The following is a 20,167-nucleotide window of genomic DNA, read 5'->3' on the forward strand; positions in this document are numbered from 1 at the left end:
CACCGGCGGCCGCCACCCTTCCCTCCGTCCCGCCATGCCCCCACCCGCCTCGCCATCCCGCCTTCCACCCCCCGCCATCCCCCCCTCCAATCCCCTTCTCCATCTCTCCACCCCCCCAACTCGCCATCCCCCCCAGCTCGGCATCCCTCCTTACACCAACCCCCCCCGCCCCGCCATCCGTCCATCCCGCCATCCGTCTGTCGAGCTCGGGGCACTCCTCGCTCACCTGCGGCGCTGGGAGGAATGGCTCCTCCATCCCCCTCCCCGCCATCTGCCTGCTGTCACCGCGCTGAGCCAGGTGCCCGAGGCACGCTCCTGGGAGGGCTCCTCCTCCTGCCTGCGGAGAGGGGGTCACAGGTCACACATCCCACCCACCCCACCCAGGTCACTGCCATCCCACCCACACAGGTGCTCCGGATAAACCCCCCAGCCAGGAAAATACCCCTCGCTTGGGTCTGCTTAAAATTACTCCAAAATAGCAACCCAATGGCGTTTTATCATTTTAATGCTATAACTTATTAAGCACAGCTTTGGTACATTGTCATTTTGGGATGGAGGCCCAGGACCACCAACACGCTACAAGTGGTACGCGCTGGCTTTTCTCGGTGCCAGACCCAAAGGCTTCTCTGATGTCATTCAGCAAAGAAAATCATGCATACTGTCACATACTTTGTCACTTTACATCTGCATACACCACACTGTCCCACAAGAACGTACATAAAACGCAGCAGCTTCTGCTACAGAGGTCAGTGCCTCACTGCTCTGTAGAACTCTGCGGTTTTGAATCAGAAGAGCTGGTTTCATTCAAGCTTTCCTTTTCTTTTTTTTCCTCTTTTTTTTGTATGAGTGGAACTTTTGACCAGTTGTTTTTTCCTTCCTGCCTTTCCTTTCCTCCCAGGAATGGGTCAACAGCAAGTTACTACCCGGAGTGATTACAGATTCCCAGCTCCATGCCTTGGAGACAGGTCTTGAGCCAATAACGGTCGCTGTGACACAAGCACGTGCGTGAGGGGAAGAGGGAGGGCGACACAGGAACTGCATCGCCCCACAGATACACTGAACCAAGTGTGACTAAAGCTGGTGACTTCATTTCTTAAGGAGACGAAGGTAGTCATGGTCAACGGCAGCAAGAGATCCCTTGTGATCGTGACCCCTCTAAAGCTGTGCACTGTGCTACTTCATTTCTTTCTGCTTGTGTTAAAAACTGAGCACGGGGAGCTTGCTTTCCTGAAATACTTGTTGCTTTGGAAGAAAAGGGTGACAGGCACACTTGAAGCAGAGCTATATACTTACATAAAGCAGCACAAAGATAGCTCAGATGAACCCACTTCAGTCTTCTAACTTTCTCAAGCCCAAAAAACCTTTGAAATGTGTCTCTTCTAAGCAAGCTAAATTTTTGGAGCAGGTGAGCAGAGGGCTATTTTCACTGTGATAAAGTATCTGACAAAGTGCACTGGGCTTTGTACCAAACTGCTGCTACAGTCTACTTGAACCTATTTCAAGGGGTGATGAGCATCTGCAGCCATTTAAATGATCCTTAGGAGCTCCTGGTGTTACAGTGGCAAAGAGACATCAAGGAAAACTTGAGACATACAGAGACGATGTCTTAACTAAAGCTGTTGCAGTTCCACACTCAAGAGTGGAGTTCCAAATCCTGCCTCCATCCCTAGCCTCCATTTTCCTTTGTCCAAATAAACCTGGTCTGTAAGGCTCTCTTTACAGCCTTCATCTTTCCTTCCTGACTTGGAAAAATCTGTATCTCCCCCAGAGCAACCATTCTTCCCCCACACCTCTAAAAACAACGTGCTCCAAAATGTGACCTTGTTGATTAACAGACCGGCCAGCTGCACGCTCAGGAAGTGGAAGCGCAGAGACAAAAGCCGCCTGAGACAAGAAAACAGAAATAGATAAAATCCCCACCAGTGACACTGACACACAGAGATCAGAAAGGCAGAGGATGAAAGGGTAGGAAATGTGTTTCCAATTGCAGGGTAGCAGGTACCAAAGGCAACAAAATGCTTGGAGAGGAAAGTTTACCATTGAGCTACACTAGATCACAGAATGTCACATCCATGTGTTTTACAGGAGCCATGTGACTTTAGCACTACCAAGCTGTCCAGCTCTTGGCCAGCACTCAGTAACGACCTAGAAGGCCATACACAAATATGTACAGGATGATTTTTTTTTTCTCCCTTTCACAGAAGAATCCAGCAAAAGAAAGTAGTTTGGCCAAAGTCACTCGACAAAACCCACCTAACAGAGCTGACAGCGCCTTGAGGTCCCTTTGCTCTCTGTTCCAGTTCCACTGTCTGTCACAGGTCTAAATGCTGACCTGAATGAAGTCTCAGCTGCCTTTGACCAAGGATTCTGAAAGAACTTAGTTCTTAATTACTTGTAGCCAGAAATTTCAACAGGCAAACTCAAAGACTGAACAGGTTATGAATAACGACTTACCCCTGCAGACGTCAGTCCAGAGCAAAAGCAGTTCATGAGGGCAGGCAACAACGTCAGAAGCTGACCCTAACGTGGTCCTGATCCGAAAGAAGAAATGCAGACCTCAAAGTTCTGTTTTACCAGCCTGGAAGCAAATAAAACCATCACCATCCTTTTTTCCAAGGTCTGAACGACTACCGCTCCCAACTGCGTTCATGTGTCACCCACGTGCTGTGCCTGCTGCAACAAACACAGGCCAGTCTCTGCCAGGTACATCCCTAGGGCTTTTGGCCATGTGAGAGCATCTGGCAGAGAAAAGCTGAAAGGTCCTCGCTTCCTGCGTTCCACAAGGCCAGCGGTTCCTGTGTCAGCAGCTGCTGACCCAGTGATAGTGTGGACACCTGTCATGGAGGCACTGAGGACATGCCTCACATTTCTGCTTTGTTCTGGATATAAGCTGTGAATTCATTTGTATTCAGAGATAAAGCTGAAGAAAGCATGAACACCACAAGGCTGACCAGAGCAGAGGCTGATATTTAAAAAAGTATAAATGAATATCACCTCTTAACTCCCCCATTTCCTATTCCACAAAGACCCTCTCGCTTCCCAAAATCCCAGGGAGGACGTTAGACTAACCTTTTCTGATGTCCATATACAACTAGGCAGTACTGTATAACAATGTTTAAAAATCCAGGGGGACTGGGACAGATAGAAGTGCTCCAGGGCAATAATTATGATTTCTTCCCGAGTACTTACACAGCTCGTCCAGTAGGCTGAACTCAGACCTGTACTGAAGCTGGACTGCGATCAGTAGGTGAGCTAGTAAGTTTAAAAGGTAGTTTACATATGCACACGACAGATGTAGTGGCTGCAGTACAGCTAAATAGAATCTGGGAAAAAAACATTCAGGTTTTCTCCTATGCACTTTCTGGAGGAGTCCATATCCCTTACTCTGGCCATTGGATCAATCTGTGATGATAATCCACTGCTGCCTTTCTCTAATCACCTTCACCATATGGAAAACATGAAAATAACTTGTTGCGGCGGTGGTAGTTAGACAGAGAGAATGTAGAGAGCCTCCGCACTGACACAGTCAGCACAGTCACTGCGTAAAGGATTACTGCCATGAACTAGAACAAGGTTTTTTTGGTTACTCAATTAAATAGCTGAACTGCAGCCAGGCCCCTTGTGCAAGATCAGGCACAGCGTTCAAGTGAGCTGAGTATTTACAGGGCTACAATAAACCATACAATTGTGCTGGATTAAAAATATAAATTAAGAGATGTGTGAAAATCACCCTGGGATATGCTACATGACTTGCATGCTGCTTCCCATACCCCACTGCCCAGGCCGTGACCAACTCATGGGGAAATCCATCAGTGACAAAGAGCATTTACCCTTTGTCCCCTACCCCCTGCATTAACCACCCTTCCATGTGGTCATTTTCCTTCCTGCTGAGAACTGACTGCAGCTTCCTCTGGGGCCCACCATCACAGCTCTTAAACCAGCCAGAGCGATCTCTACTGAGTGAAGCAGGTCACTCCCTTCCCCACCATGCTGAGCTCTTTATCTCTGCCGCCTCTGCTACCCTGGGAAGCTGTGGAACCGGAAAGTGGAGCCAAACCCCCCGCACGGCAACTCAGATGACACGCAGCCTTCACTGTGCTGTTCCGTTGAGGAAAATAATTCCCTCGGCAGCACCTCCACACACCTCTAGGCCTTGCTATGGGCACTGAGAGATGCTGGCATGCAACTATCAATGCTCTACCAGAGACCCCACAGGTCACAGCAGCACAGTTTTCTTTCAAGGGTTATTGCAAGAGCCTGGATTTGGGGACTGAACTGTGAAAGTTTCAGAGTGCTAGCAAGCTCTGCGCAGGAGCTACGGGTGAGGGCTGAATGCGTTCGAGACTCCAGTACCGAAGACCAGTGGAGGTCAGGATTAAGGGTCACAGGCTGAGCTACAGGTGAGGACTGCTGCTCTGTAACAGCAAAGGATCCTGCAGGTTTTGCCTGAGTGGCCTCCAGGTGCCTCAGTGGATGTCATGCTCTCCAGTACCGATCAGATTAGGGCTCGGTGGCATGGGCTGAGCTGAGCTGAGTGGGGAAGCTTTCACAGCACCCGCCTGAGAAAATGGATTTCACCAGCTCCACGACATACCAAACGAAATGGCAAAATAAGAGCCAAGACTATGTCAGACTCAAGGCTGGAGGAAACAACTTCGTAAACACCTTGTTCCTCCATTCTCCTCCAGCTCTGTGCCCGAATTCTTCATGGTCACTTTTGGCTGAAAATAAACCAAACCCTTTTAAATAAAGGCCAGCAACAGAGTTTTCTTTAGAAAACGCAGGTGTGGAATGTGACCTCTTCTGCATCATGGAGCAGGCCTGCATGACCCTAAATCAGCTGGTCTGCTAGCTAGCAGGCTGCTATGGCTGGACAACTACAGACACATTAACTTTGGGTAACTGCTCTCAGAAGAATAGCGGTTTTGTAGACGTGGCTGCAAAGCAGAGCAAAAAAGGAAGTTGCTATGGATGTAACACAGGAACACATTAACACACTGGAATTGGACTGATACAGCGTTCAAAATCCCATTAGGTATGACACCAAAATATATGTCTTCGGAGCAGAAAAGCAGGCTTTTCCTTCTCTGATGAATCAGAGGTAATTGCATTACAAATTAGAAAATTCATTACAAAAAAAAAAAGCTCAGAGAGCTATTAATCTGCATTTTCATGATGTACTCTGCGTCATCAAGTAACCACTCACAGAATGCAAAGTTGTACACAGCCCTAGCAGAAAAGGCCAGTGCATCACCCTTACACTAAGATTTCAAATACCAGTCAAGATGAGAGATATTCTCTGGAATCATTTCATGGAAGCAGTAAAATGGGGTGGAAAGAAAACAAAGAAAACTGTTCTGTCAGAAGCGTGTAGATACCAAATCACTGAGTGATCCTTCAGAATTGTGGCAGGTAAGCATGACACAGCAGTTAATATGATAAAATAAGGAAATTTATGAGTACGAACGGCAAAGCTGCGGAAAGAAAAAAACACAGATAATTATCAGAAGTGACAGGAAAAAATGGGCAGAGATGAGGAATGTGATTTTTCACCACTGGATCCTGCAAGATACAGTCTGCTTAAAGCACTTCAATTTAATGACTTCAGGTTGCAGTAAAGCTCTGTTGAACATAATGCAGAGGCGCTGCATGATTTCAGCACTGGCTGATGAGCAGCACTTAATGAGGCTCTGCAACAAACTACATTAGAGAAACCTCATGGCACACATTTGCACAGTACCTGCCAAAACCAACCCTGTCTTCCCAGCGCTGTTTGCCCTTCACTTTTTCTTCAGCAGCAAAATGAAAATCTTCAGATGAATGTCCTTTGAAGAAATGATCCTTATCAAAACACTGAGATGACTGATTTTTGGTCAGGGACGGGAGATAAAACAGGAAGAATAATTTATGTCTTTAGGACCCATTTGGTATTACAACTGGCAACAAATCCCTCCTTCCATCCCACCACCGCCTCACTGCACAACAACAGGGCCCGAGTTTGGATTTTCATAACCTGTGCCCTACAACAGAATCACAGAACGGTTGAGATTGGAAGAGACCTCACGACATCATCTAATTTTTACACCCAGGATGCTGTTGCCCTTCTTTGCCTCCAGGGCACATTGCTGGCTTATGTTCAACCTGTCCACCAGGAACCCCGTGTCCTTCTCTGCAAAGCTGCTTTCCAGACAGCCCAGTCCCCAGCGCAGGGTTGTTCCTCCCCAGGTGCAGGACACTGCATTTCCCTTCGCCAAACTTCACGAGAGTCCTGTTTTCCCATTTCTCCAGCCTGTTGAGGTCCCTCTGAATGGCAGCACAACCATCAAGCGAGTCAACCGTTCCTCCCAGTTTTGCATCACCTGCAGACTTACTGCGGATGCATTGTCCTATCACGAAGGTCATTAATGAAGATGTGAAATGATACTGAACTCCCACTGCCATAGTCGTAAGTGAAGACTTTAAATTCAGTCATCTTTATAGAGACTGGCCAGAGGAAAAAAAACCTCAACACCAAACCAAAACCTTTGCTCCACCTCCCACACCCAGGGATGTACTTTATTCTGTGCTGTACCCTGACACATCACTTTTGCTGTGTCTGCAACAGGAGTTTGCAAGAGGAATGACACCTTCACAAAAGAGCCATAGACATGTGGCTAAACAAATTAATGACATTAGGGCACAAAGACAAAACGCAACAAACCGTAAAAGATGCAAGCTATTTACTACCCAATAATGCACAAACAGAGTTAGCGAATTTTGTATAGAAAGGGGAGCACCAGGGAGGGTGCAAATATTAAAGCAGGCTGGAAAATATGTGGATGTGTTTTGATGGAAACTTTATGACTTGCTCTAGTGTCGAATCATGTGTGGAAATGACTTCACTGCAATTATACAGTTACATAAAAAGACTAAATAATAATCAGAAAAGAATTTGCATTCCTTGTTTTATTAGATGAACATACTGATCTGGTTTCAATTATTTAGTAGATGGATACAGTTTTAGCCCATTGGCCATGCTGATAAGATCAGACTGCAAATAAATAAGAGAATGGTGAACGGAAAGAATAGGAATCACAGTTCCATCGCTGTTTTTCAGGATATGTTTCAGGGTATTTCCTGTACATTCCCGTACATTTTACAATATGAATTTAGAGTAGAACAACTACCCATTCCAGTGTATAATTCAAGTTCTGAAAGAGACACACATCTCTGGAACAGTGCAACCGGAGGAGCTGCACTAGTACCTGCAGCGCAGAGCCTGCATGTCAGTGTAACAAAGCAACTTAACTTTCACCCAGTTCTTCCTTTGGCTAACATCTGGTTCTTAGTTCTTTGTTTAATTAATAATGGTAATCCCAACTAAAGAGACTATAAAGGCCAAAATGCTTAACTCTTTTAGTGCTAACAAAGATAGGCATGCTAGTGCAAAAAGCACAAGATGAAACAGAGTCAACATCAATGGCCTGTCAACACTAGGATTCCCAAAGAGCAGAGTCAACAGAAGTGCTGCAGTGAAGTGAAAACTGCTTGCATAGGCAGTGAAGGAACAAAGACTCTCTGCTCTCACTGAACTGGAAGAAACTGAAGGGCTTACCGATCTTTCACAATCAAGTTCTCAGATGAGGAAGAGAGATACATACACTACAGAAACTGATCCAAGTGAAAGGAGAGTATGTGTGAACAGACACAACAATTTACTTTCTTATTTAATGCTGCAATTCCTTATTCTGACACCCAGCTGCAAACATATTCTTTGGTATGGCCCAGGGTAAGAGAGAAAAAAAAAAAAAAAAAGTCACTGACAAGGGAGGAAGAGAAGTTTTCAGCACATCTGAGATCAGGGCAACATCAGTTAAAGCAACACAGCTAGGACTTCTGGAGCTCAGTATTTTGAAAGAGAGTCAGAAATCTCCCACGCTTGCACACAGAACGTGGCAGTAGTAAGTTAACACTGACAGCGGTTGAGAGCACCGTTGATGCTGGTTGAGAGCACTACCTGGGGAAGAAGCCCGCACCAAGCAGCAGTGCAATAATCTCAGGGCAACTCTCCTAGGGACATGAAGCCTACACCATGTCACAAACCTTTCACGTGAGCTTTTGACAGACACATCATTTGTGAAAAATCAATGAACCGTATAAAATGAGTTTGTCAAAAGCGCTCATAGGAAGATTCACCTCTCTTACTGATAGGTGAGTGACTGCTGATTATAGCTTAGATTTTTAAGTGACTATCAATTTCAGAGATTTACAGAAAACGCTGAAAAAAGTTAATACCATCAGCTTAATGGCTGCATGTTGCACGAGGGATGAACAGAAATCAGGGTTATTTGTCGTGTTTTCTCCAGGTTCTTATCACTTCCCAGCAAACTGTACATTTGCCTAACATAGCAACCCACAGTTTTTCCATCTGTACGTAAACCACAAAATACAAATAGCAAATTCCAGATGTAGCTCAATACGCAACACACAACTGCCTCTTACAACCCAGACCCCAGAGTCCACCTTAGTAGCTGCTCTTCTCGGGTGCATTTCTCACAGCTCGTGGGAGTTTGCGTGAGGCTCCGGAACCTTGTCAATATCACAGTTCTTTATCAGCTGAAAGAGGAACTCGACCTGTTTCTCATAATTCTCAATGGAGATTCGCTCATTCAACCCATGGATCCTGGAAGAAAAAGAACATTTCACATTCCAGTGTGTGTTTGTGACCCATCCGCACACACCCAGCACCCTACTTGCCTGCTTACTTCATAAAGCAATAGACAACATAAAAATACAGCAATATACACCAAATACTGCACTGTAACTGCAATGTCTGTTCTTCAGGCCAACCAAATTTTCTCATTCTAGGGCTCAGAGCACAACTAAGTCCATGGTGTATGTGGAAAAGTAGAAACGGTATTCCAGCTCTCTGGCCATTTATGTCACCCTCCAGTACAGCTGCAAGAACGCTCTACTCCTGTATCATCTGCAGCTCAATAAATCCAATCTAGTACATGCTAAATAAATAAACAATCCCTTGCATGATGATGTTCTTTGTCATCACTTGATGCCAGGAAACCTAACTTTCAGCTTTAAGGACAAGTAAGCTCAGAGTGGCATGTGTCCAAACATAGGGATAAATCTCTTAAGCAAGGGCAACTACCAGAACACCACCTTCCATACTGCTGCGCTACATAAAGGATCCAGTCAGCTTCACAGCACTGCTGTACTACTGAACCCGCCACCTAACTGAGGTCTTGTCTGCATTTGAAGTAAAGAAGAATAAGGGCTAACACTCTCCCAGGGTAATTACCATCCCCTATTTGCGCAGCACCCAAATCTGCAGGAAATGGGCGGCCAAACAGAATGTGAGGCACCACCACCACCACGCCAAGGTATACAAGGTTGGGTTTCCTTCTTCTGCCTAACGCGTATCGATCTTTTCTTTCACCAGTCCCCACCCCAAACAGCTGCCCACATGCAGACAGAATACAGTACCTGGGAAGATCATCTGGTTTCAAGAGCAGTGGGTTAAATCGATAAATGGCGCTTGTGACGTTAGTGAAATGCCTGCTGTCTGTGTTTCCAATACACGTGCCTGGAAAACAAACCTGTTTACTTTGCATGAGAGCAGCAATTTAATGACCCACACTTTTCCCAGAAGAAAGGAAAGGCATCTGGTAATAGTTCTATCTAACCCCTAGGTACAGCAAAAGCAAAACCACTGGAAACCATTTCTCGGTACATGCTGGAAGAACATTTTCTTCTTCATGAACAGGAGGAGCTGAACATATAATTCAATCATTCCAAGAATAGCCATGATACTCAGCCTCCACAGAAGTTTAAGCTTCAAACTGCAGTCCAACAAACTCTGCAGAACTAGGAAGGAGCTGCGAGAAAGGGAAGGGGCCGGGATCATATGAAACAATACAGAAAAGAAGGAATGGCTTTGCCAGCTACGAAAACAACAAAAGAAGAGCTAAAGCAAGAAGACCTCCTACTCTCCCTCACAATTCCTTTCTTCCTCGAAGAGGTTTCTTTGTATGTGCAGAGAGTCAAATGCAAGGCTCATTGTTTCCGTCAGTTTCCTGTTTGCTTTTTTACTTCCACTACTAAAAAACAACATTAAACCTTTTAAAACATAAAAAGGGAAGGGAATAAAAAGAGGAAAAAACAGCTGTTTCCAGTAGTTAACAGCTGGGGTGGGGAAGTACACAGAATATGGAAGCAAGTCAATACTGGGGGATGGGGGAAAGAAAAACAAGGCGGAAGCTGGAGAGGAAACAATAATCATCACGTGCTTGCTGTTACCTGGGACTACACTGTTAACATCTGGGAAAGTATCCAGAATGGTTCTTTGAAAAATATGGACTCCAAACGTCTGGTCATCCCAAGGGCTGATGGGGAGTGGGTCAAAGGCCTCCACTACATCAATCTTCACTCTGTCATCAGCAACAGTGTTTCTAACTGTCTCTAGCACCTATGGATAAAACAGAGATTAAACAGGCAAAAGAAATGAGAGCACACCCCTTCGAGATGTCAGCGTGTTCCACTTTCCATAAAACATTTGTCCACGAATGGCCAATTGTGGCTGCAAATACAGATGCATAGTTATGACTGAAATTGTATGGCAGCCTCTCTTCCTCTTACTCAGTGGATGGCTAATTTTTTTTAACCCCAGCGCAATCAGATGCACATCACTGTCTCAAGGTATTCCTGAACTGCTTCACTCTGGAAAAGCAAGTGGTCAACCTGCTGCTACTTTGTTGTCCCAGTAACTAATACAGAAAAAGCTTCCACAGCTGTAAGCTTTCAGCAAAACCTTGGGAAGGGACAATACTATTTACTAACAATGTTTCACAGCTGTCCTTGGCTGGACAGGCATGTCACACCTACTGAAGTGTGCAAGATTCCCATATTCTCCCATGTCACAAACTTAAAACTTCCATAAGCACATACGATCCACATGCTTTTGGGCACAAAGAAGCTTCTGAAATCTGCTTGATGTAACTGCAAGTTTGGTCTACCTCTTGCTGTGCTCCCCATTCCGAAGCCGTAGTAAACAATGCACTTTACAATCCAACTCAAAGGAGGAGAAAAGACATTAGATAATCTGCATTTCTGACCGTGTCCATAAAAGAGTAATTCCCAAATCTTCCTCTTCTACTGCCCATATGGATATAGGGAGACATAAAGAAAGTATTCTAGAGCAGATCTGCTGCCGTAAATGGCCAAGTGCTACTCTGCTCCGAAAGTGATGGAGAACAGCTCCGCACTGGGGGGTACAGCGAGTACCTCAGCAGCCTTTTCTGCAGAGTGGATCCGGAAGTTCACAGTTGCTTTTGCAAAGGATGGGATGACATTTATCTAGAAAAAAAAAGAAGGACCAAAACTTAAAATGAAGTTAAAACGCCAACTGCAAACTCAAACTGCTCAGACAGCTCCAGGCCTCAGACTAATGCTTCACCGTTTCCACTTATGTTAAGCGTACTATCTCTTTCTGTGCTCTGTGTTAAAATACAGTAAATCTCACCTATAATGCAGGTAACTACACAAATAAATGTTCACCAAGTCAACAGAAATGAAGTTAGCTGTTTTATAGATAAGTTTTCCTCTTCAGGTAAACCCTCTCCCTTCAGAAACTATATTGACAAATTCTGAAGGTTTATGTTGGGTTTTGTAAGCAACATTTTTACCTCATTTCATATTACTCTTCCCCAAGTATGAGACATGTAAGTCGCTTAAATTATGTTACTGAAGACACATAACTCTCCTTTTCGACACAATGGGTATTTATAATTTTGTTAAACAAAAAAGATATAATCTTCAGAAAAGAAACCCAAGAAATCAGGGTGTCACTTCTCTCCTGGCCACTCAGTGTCACTGTTCAGCCACTGCATCTTGTTCTCTTGTCCAGTGATGCTTTTCAGTAACAGATTTTTTTTCAGGGACACACCAAAAAGCCTGTTTATTTTCCAGGGCTAGAGTATTTTTGGATAGCTACACCTCCTTATCAGGGCAAGATCTGGTTGTATCAGCCAGAACCCATTATCTCTCAGTCCAAGGTGCACATTAACCCTACTCAAATGAAGGTAAACGCCAGGCCCGGGCTCACAAACACAAGACCCCATCTGGGCTAGGGAAGTGTTCACAACTGTGACTGTTTCAAATACCATCATGTATACTTTACATGATTACAAACACTCTTTCTTGTCCACCCTGAAATATAAACACCGAGATCTTTTTGTGACAGACATCAGATACTTCCAAAAGGAAGACATTTTCAACTGTAGCTAAATCCAAGCTACATCTGAAGTAAAAATGAAACTGGTGTTCCAGTGACACCACACAGGGCCTAAGACCAAGACCTGTACTGATCTTATAACTGGATATAAATAGGTGGAAACCAAACATCCTAATTGTCTCATCACAATACATGGAGAAAAATCAAAATGAAGCTACCTTGATTCCTGCATTAAACATCGTGACTGCCGTAGTAGTTCGAATCAAGGCATTGGTGGAAGGCTTCCAGGCAAGTACTCTTACAAAAAAGAAACAATCAAACCAAAAAATATTTCAGAGTTTAGTATCGATAAAACACAAGCACCACAATTACATAGGCAATAAGCTGAATGACGGCCTATTCAATTAACAAAGTGATTATTAACAGTAAAGCACTAACATTGTGTAAACTATGAAATGGTATAACTGATTTCCTGGGAGGACTAGAAATGGTTAGTGGTCTTATCTTTTAATGGTGAGAGGCTGGGAATGTTTATCAAGGATATATTTTCTTACCTGCTAACAATAGGTGAAAACAGCCATAAATTGCTCATGACGAGATTGAGAGGAAACCTGAACTAAGTGGAAGAAATAAAACCCCAAATCAGAAAGTTTCTAGATTTCAAGAAGACAGTGTAATCACTTGGCTATGGCTGAAACAATTCCAGCAGAAACAATTATCCGGGAGAAAGGCCAGCTTAAGTCTTCTCCTTTCCAGGAACTACGTAACTATGCTCTAAATTCATATGATAGATTACTCTTCACTTATTAATATGAAAATCTGAGAATGAAATCACAGTTCTTTCCTCACCTCTGATGCAAGGTACTCCATAGTCATGAGTTCTGGCCCATGGCCAAACAGATTGCGCAAGGGATTCTGCTCCAGCCTACGGCAAAGCAAATCAACATTTGAAATTTAACGTATCTGACTATTAATGCTCCAGAAGGTTGACAGGAATTTAATTTCTGAAATGTATCCATGTATTTGAGACACAATCACACTTTCCTCTCCTGGTAAGTAAATCTGTGAGCACAGCTCCACGATAGATTTCTGAGCATTCCAGTCGCATGCAAAGACTTCCTTTGAAGAACAGCTGAAGAAATTCAAAAGCCTGACTCTTATAAAAGAGTACATGGAAATCTAGAAAAATATCACATCAAATTCTATCGTATCTGGACCTATCAAGTTTTCCTAAAATACATATTTATTAGCCAATTTGCTATCTACATAGGCATGTAAAGAGATGATTTACACAGTCACATTCTGACTTTACACCATGTTTATTGGCTTGGATAATTACCAGCTAGAGGTAGCAGGTATGTGCAAGAATAAATTCCAGAGAAATTCTGCAACCCAAACAAAGCAATCTCTGGTGCTACAGAGCAAATTACAGTAGACACCATGATGCAGCAACTGTCAGTCGATTCTTTAAAACCAAGACACCAGGGACAGTTGAAGCGAAAAGATACTCCAGACACTTGGCCATTATCCCTTTGCTGGCAATTGCATTTCTGCCCTTCAAAGTGAGCTACAAACTTCAAGTTCAAATATTTAACAAGAATCTGCAAAATACTCTAAATACAAATATTAAAAGAGAAAGTCACATACCAGTGACTTATGAGTCTGCTTGACTGTCTTTTGACAGCCCTCACCTGGACATTGCTGCTGCGAGAATGCCAATACTCGTCTCCTTAGGAGGAAAGGATGAATGTCCTGGCTCTTTTTCCACCGTGAAGTTCAGTGTTAATGAACCCTTCTCTGTGATAGCAATTCTGGTCAAAGATAAAAGAAGTAAACCATTAATGCAACTCCAAAAGCACAGACTATAGGTAAAAAGAAATACTCTGCATATTTTGAGTATCATAAAAAACACCAAAGCAACAGCAACAACAAATCCTTAACAAGATCTTTAGATATCTGGAGGACTGATGTTTTGGCTCCTTTTCCAGTGAGCAGACTCTACAGCATAAAATTAAGATGCTTGCACTGGCTAAGTGGAACATTCTGCTTTTGTCAGCAGAGCTGTGATGAACAGCAAGCAAATGCTGAAGGTCCTTTGCTTGTATTTTGTGCCACTGCTGTAGTTTCAGCAACACCAACACTGCCACATGCCTTGAAAGCATATTCTATTGACATTAGCAAGGTCATTTCCCACAAATTAATTATTGAAATGGATCACTTTCTTTGTGGTCAACTGTATTTTCTCTTACACAGCTACTGGCTTCTCCACTCCTGCAATGATGCCATCCAGTATTGCGCTTCCCTCATCTAGTAAGAAGGAAAGTTTCACTCCTCTAGCTTCCAACAGAGCTGCAATCTTCATTGCTCCCTTCTGACCAAACACCTGCGAGAATCCAGTCAGAGGAACTGATCAGATTAAGCCATACCATTGGGAAGAATACTGGAAAACATCTCGCTGTTGACAGTGAGCAGTGCTACAATGCAGAGTGCAAGAAATCCCCCAGTGAACAGCCCTATTGCAACCCATCAATAACAGATTCTTCCTAGAAAAATTCATTGGAGATTGTTAACGGCCTAGTAGCAGATGAATTTATATCCACACTGAGGAAATCTCTCCTTCACGAGTCACTGAAGGTTGCTATGAATCCTGCTAGCTCTTGCACACAATGGTATCTCAGAGCTATAAGCTCCACAGATTAGTCATTTTAAAGAGGTATTGACTATTAACAGTTCTTTGTCTTTATATTTTGAAAATGAATAAACAAAACCACCTCATCTGTCTGTCTGTTCCGTCTACTAGTGGGCATACCCACAACAGAGTGAAATATTTTTGTTAGCTCTTCCTGATCATTTGTAACAAGCATGTGAATCTTATGCCAGCTTTTAATGTACTATATATACTCCAAAATGTGACTGCTGCTGCACCTTCCATGCAGAAAAGAATTTGAACACTCTGCTGTGTTCTTTTCTCTTTGCTCATCACACCAAACCCTTTGTCTATGTCACTTAAAGCCAAACAATCAATATATAACTATGACCACGTGCCTGACAGTATCTACCCACATAACCAAGAAAAACAGGAAAGACTTTGTAGCTCAACAACGTTTAAAAATTAAGCCTTATCGCATACATGAACAATGCAAACAACTCTCTATTTCAATGAAATGAAAGAAAATACCTCTTCATCATGTCCAATACCAACATAGAAAGATCTGTGGGGTCTGTAATTTCTTCTCAGCAAAAACTCTAGAGCTTGCAGAATACCCTGCAGAAAAGAAAGCAGACTGTATTCTACTATTCTTGTGCGTTAGCAAGGGGAATAAATGCAAAAGAATGCCATGTAACGTAAAAGAAATATGTATCCACAGCCCTTAAGGAGACTTCATCCCAATCACAGTTAGGCTTTTGTTTCTACAGCTCCTACAGATGACATTCATATTCTCTGGAAAACACACTGCAATATTTTTGATCAATAATGCTTAAGACTTAGTGTGCTAACAGTGTCAGTGTACATACACAAAACACAGTGTAGGCTTGTTCTGGCTACTGATGAAGTCAGTGACAAACTGCACAGGAAGCGTCACAGTTGTAATTATCCAAGGAATTCACTGTTCCTTTAAACTGCCTATTCTACACCCAGTTTGGCTCGGACTTGAGTACCAAATCCATTTATTTCAATGAGCAATGCATTTTGTACCAAAAGTGCTAAGACGACAGAAACAGAAGAACAAGAAAATCTGAAGAATGAGAAATGCAATCTATCATTTGCCGTATTACTTCCATCTCACCTGTTTTTCAATTTAAGCTAGTTAATTTTTCACATTAGAAGAAATCATATTGTGTTTACCTTGTCAGCACCCACTTTTGCCACATTCACTGAAATTGCTGATTTTCATTGTTCATTTGTTACTTGTGCAGTTCACAATGGAAGGAAGCACCAAAATGAAGTTTTAAGTTGCAAGGCTTTGAAACTGATGATTAAACAACAACTTGAAGAAACTTTCTAGGATCATGGCCTATACCACAATAAGCAGCCACAGTATCTATGACACCGGTTTGCTAAACATCTGTTTAAATTTAAATACAGGGCTGACGTGGAAGTAATCTTTGCAAGTCACAAAGGATTATTTTCCTTATTAATTTTTCTATCAGCCTTTTCCCAAATGAGAAATCCTTCACAGATCAATCTTTTTTGTACTTTGTACTAAGTACATTTGGGAGGAATAACAGCTCTTTGTTCTGACACAGGCTAGATAAAAGATACAAAGTTATTTGAATATAATGTTAAATAAACATTGTTTATTTCAAAACTCAAGCCTTTTTTAAAGGGCCAAGATTGGCTTTGAATGCCTGTATGACACCTGGGAAAAAGGTTTATCCCTGACTTCAAACACAGCATTTGACGTAAAATCTAAATATGGCATTTACCCAAATACACCTGCATCTCTGAATGTGTTTTTCTGTGTCTTAAGAGCTTTAACTCTGCTTTCTTCAGTAATAAAAGACCACTCCACTTAATCTTTAGGAAAAACTGGGAGAAAACTGCAGGGCGTAGGAATTCATCACTAACATCCTGCATTTAAAGAGGAGCAAGAGAGACAATACAGTAAATTTCAAGAGAGTAGATTCCTCCAATCTGCCTTTCTCAGGCTTTGTATCTCTCTGAAATGGTATTACCAAGATGACGTACTATGGCCGAGTTTTTGTTATCCAGCGTTCCTCGTCCATAGATGAAACCTTCATGCTCTGCAGCTGAGAAAGGAGGAAAATCCCAGCCTTCTGGGGGAGCAGGCACAACATCCATGTGTGCAAGCAGCATATAGGGCATCAATTCAGGGTTAGAACCCTGAACAGTAAAGAGATGGCTGTATTTCCCAACAATTTCATGCTGAATGAACTTTGAAGAAAATACAGCCGGGAAGACTGTTAAGAAAAAAAAAATTAAAAACATATGAAAAAGAAAAATTAGCAATAATGTCTAATTTCATCATTATATTCTCCATAAGAGTACTCATCTATTTAGCCTCAAAGGGAGCACTGTAAGTAAGACTGACCACAACAAATTTCCTTCAGGAAGCAGATGTGCAGCTTCATTCTCACATTTCTATCAATCCACCTCACTTTGCATTTACAACTTTCCTACACAAAACTAGGAACTGTTGTTCACCAATGCTGCGGCTGCTTTGCAGGTGGCAATGATGGGACTGCCAAAAAAGTAGGCCGAAGCAGGGGTAGATGTCCTTTCTTTTTAATGGCAAGGTCATTTAACCATCTCAAGGACCAAAAATCACCATTGCAAAAAGATATTTGAAACTTCTCTGTTCTAGTTTTGGCCATTGCTACACCAAAGTACACTGCTGCAGAGGTGACTTATGTACACCATTTTTGCCAGTCCTTTCCTGAGGAAAAACAAAATTAAAATATGTTCCACTGTATTCAAGAACGAAATATACTCTCTTCAATTTGTTTATGAAAATAAAACTGGGCAGCAGAGATTGCCAAGAAGGAAAGTTTAGTACCTTCCTGAATGTAGTTCCCAAATTCTGCCATGGCGGTTTTATTCAAGTCCTCTGGAGATACGGAAACAGTTGGGATTTTAATAGCACCTTCAATGAAATACAAAACAGAAATCATTCAACATGAAAATCAGTCAAATAATACTTGAATTGCATTTCAAAAGGGCAAGTAATATTTACATTCCTGAATATTTTCCAGCTTTTAAAGATTACTTCACTGGATAGTAAGAGCCATCACCATCAAAAAAGACTGATTTACTTCAGCTGAGCTGTGTGCATGCAGCACATCAGTATTCCTTCTGATTTCGGCCAAGGTATTTCTCTAGATACTGCAACTCTGTTTTTTCATCCTGAAGCATGAATGATATTGTTAGAAATGCTACTGTCCAGAAGCAGCTGCATTTTGCTAGGGTGACCTTATACCTCAAACTATTCCAGCTTTGCTGGCAGTTCAAGGTTCTTTGTCAACAGTAAGTCAGGTTGTGAGGGCAAGATTGTTAGAACACCTTCTTTAATACCGCTCCAACCTATTAAGCTATATAAACAGACAAGCCTTTTGTCAGTCCTTTTGCTCTGTCAATTAAACAGGGTGAGACAAGGCTGCTCTCCAACATCAAGTCACTGTCATGGAAAACATGGGTATAACTTAGTCCAGATCACAGCTGCCTTTCCTGGGCATCCGTCAAGTGAGGTTACAGATTCTTTTAGAAGTTGTGTTATTCAGGAAGAAACACAAAAGTAAGCTTCTCTTGTATCCATGCATTTTCCCATTTGAAAAGCATGTCAACAGAATTTGCAAGGCAATAAATCTTACAAACCAGCAACACAGGAGATTTACAGAACCCAACCCCTACTGCAACGGTCCAGGACTATCACTGCTCCAAGCCAGATTGTGGTTTCCTGCAAACTGCCAACCCTCATATCTAATACCCTCAAAGCCTTAAGCCGAAGAATGAGTCAGAGCACAAACACACCATCACTTGTTACCGGCAGCAGTGTGCAGGGTTTCAGCCAGTAAGAAAGAAAAGAAGAAAAAGCCAACCCAACAATGATTTATCCAGCGGACAAACGGATGTCTGACAAACACAGTCACGGGGTGCCTGGCGCGTTATGCGTGTATGAGAGAGAAACATTTAAGAAAAATCAACATGGGATGAAAGCTGGCTTCAGGAGAACCAACAACCGGTTTCCTCCAAGTGGAAAGCACCTGAGGAGCCTCCGTCCTCCCCACCGCCCGCTCCCACGCGGCCCACGGCCGGGCCCTGCTGCCGGCTCCCCTCCCTGCGGAGGCCGCCACAGCCCCGGGACGGCCCGGGCCGCCCCACCCGCGACGCTGGGCTAACGGGGCCGGAAACAACCCTCGCCCCGGGGATGGAGGGGGGCACACAGGCTGCGGGCCCCCGAGGAGGTCCGGCGGGCCGGGAGGGTGCGACCAGCCAGGGCGGCCGCCGGGCCCCCTCACCTCGCAGCGCCTCCTTGAGCTCCTGCTTCTCACCGGCACTGAAGGCGGCGGTGCCGCCACGCCTGGCCCACAGCCGCGGGATGGCCGGGGCTCGCAGGGCGTAGGCGCGGAGCAGCACGGCGGCCACCAGCGCCAGCAGCCCGGCGCACAGCCCCAGGCCCACGGCCCACGCCGCTGCCCGCCGCCGCCCGCTCCCGCCCGCCATCCCCGGCGGACTTGGGCCGCCGCCGCCGCCCGCCCCGCTGAGGCGACGGGCGTGGTCGAGCGCCAATCGTCACGCACCCGCCCGAGGGGGTGGCCAATGGGCGGCGCGGACCCGCCCCCTCCGCGGGGGCTCCTGGGAGCTGTAGTGCGGCGCCTCGGCACAAGTGAAATGGCGGCGGGCGGGCAGGGCGCGCAGGTTTTCTCTCTCTCCCTCCCCTCCCTGAAATCCAATGTGTCTTCTCTCGAGGGGACGTTTCGGAGCCGTGGCGAACGCTGTCTAGTGCCCACAGCAGCAAGCAAGAGTGGGAATGTCCCCTTACCGCGACTTGGGCCGTGCCTGGATCCTGCTGGGAGGCCAAGAGGGCTCAGGGTGCTGCTGCCAAAATGACGGGGTGCTCGGGGGCCCGTGGACAATAACACCCACCCACACACACACGTTCAATGGGGCCACAAAATTAGGTAGGAGGACAGTGGTCAGTCAGGGACGGGCCCCAGCAGCATGGTGGTGGGCCCTGGGGTGTGCCAGTCCCACTCCTCACAGGGTTAAAATCCGCCTGGTTTTCAAAATGCGTTACTTTTTGCCTAGTTTCCCCAAGGAGCATGATGGGAAAAGTCGTTCTTCCCTTCTTCACAGCTGTCTTGTACTGAATTTGAAGATTTATCCCATCTTCCCATTGTATAAACTGTCCCGAGATGCTTAATACCAGATGGGAGCTGCCATGGAAAACCTCTCTCAAATCAGCAGAAGATGATGATTATTCA

General features: G+C 44.3%; 1 protein-coding gene across 2 annotated transcripts; it reads right to left on the reverse strand.

Moving 5' to 3' along the window:
- Positions 1-6,702: 6,702 nt before the first annotated feature.
- Positions 6,703-19,510, reverse strand: PM20D1 (peptidase M20 domain containing 1). 2 transcript variants are annotated; one of them, XM_080367601.1, is made up of 13 exons: positions 19,202-19,510; positions 17,743-17,829; positions 16,914-17,146; positions 15,402-15,488; positions 14,473-14,606; positions 13,915-14,034; positions 13,073-13,148; positions 12,778-12,839; positions 12,442-12,520; positions 11,275-11,346; positions 10,291-10,459; positions 9,478-9,577; positions 6,703-8,662 (listed from the first exon to the last, which is right to left on the reverse strand). In XM_080367601.1, the coding sequence occupies exons 1-13, from the start codon at positions 19,404-19,406 to the stop codon at positions 8,533-8,535; spliced, it is 1,554 nt and encodes a 517-aa protein (XP_080223727.1). In that variant the 5' UTR covers positions 19,407-19,510; the 3' UTR covers positions 6,703-8,532. The 2 variants fall into 2 exon arrangements, 1 of the variants encoding a protein (XP_080223727.1); XR_013924147.1 differs by having other exon boundaries at positions 8,524-8,662; positions 9,478-9,590.
- Between the last annotated feature and the right edge of the window lie 657 nt (positions 19,511-20,167).

This window comes from Falco punctatus (assembly GCF_963210335.1).
Source record: "Falco punctatus genome assembly, chromosome: 17".
NCBI classification, from domain to species: Eukaryota; Metazoa; Chordata; class Aves; order Falconiformes; family Falconidae; genus Falco; species Falco punctatus.

Coding starts and splice junctions, on each gene's coding strand:
- PM20D1 (XM_080367601.1), bottom strand. CDS start 19,406: ATGGCGGGCGGGAGCGGGCGGCGGCGGGCAGCGGCGTGGGCCGTGGGC. Junction 13,149..13,914: donor CTCGCAGCAGCAATGTCCAG/GTGAGGGCTGTC, acceptor GCTTTGCCGTAG/GCTGGAGCAGAATCCCTTGC. Junction 8,663..9,477: donor AAACCAGATGATCTTCCCAG/GTACTGTATTCT, acceptor TTTTTCTTCCAG/GATCCATGGGTTGAATGAGC.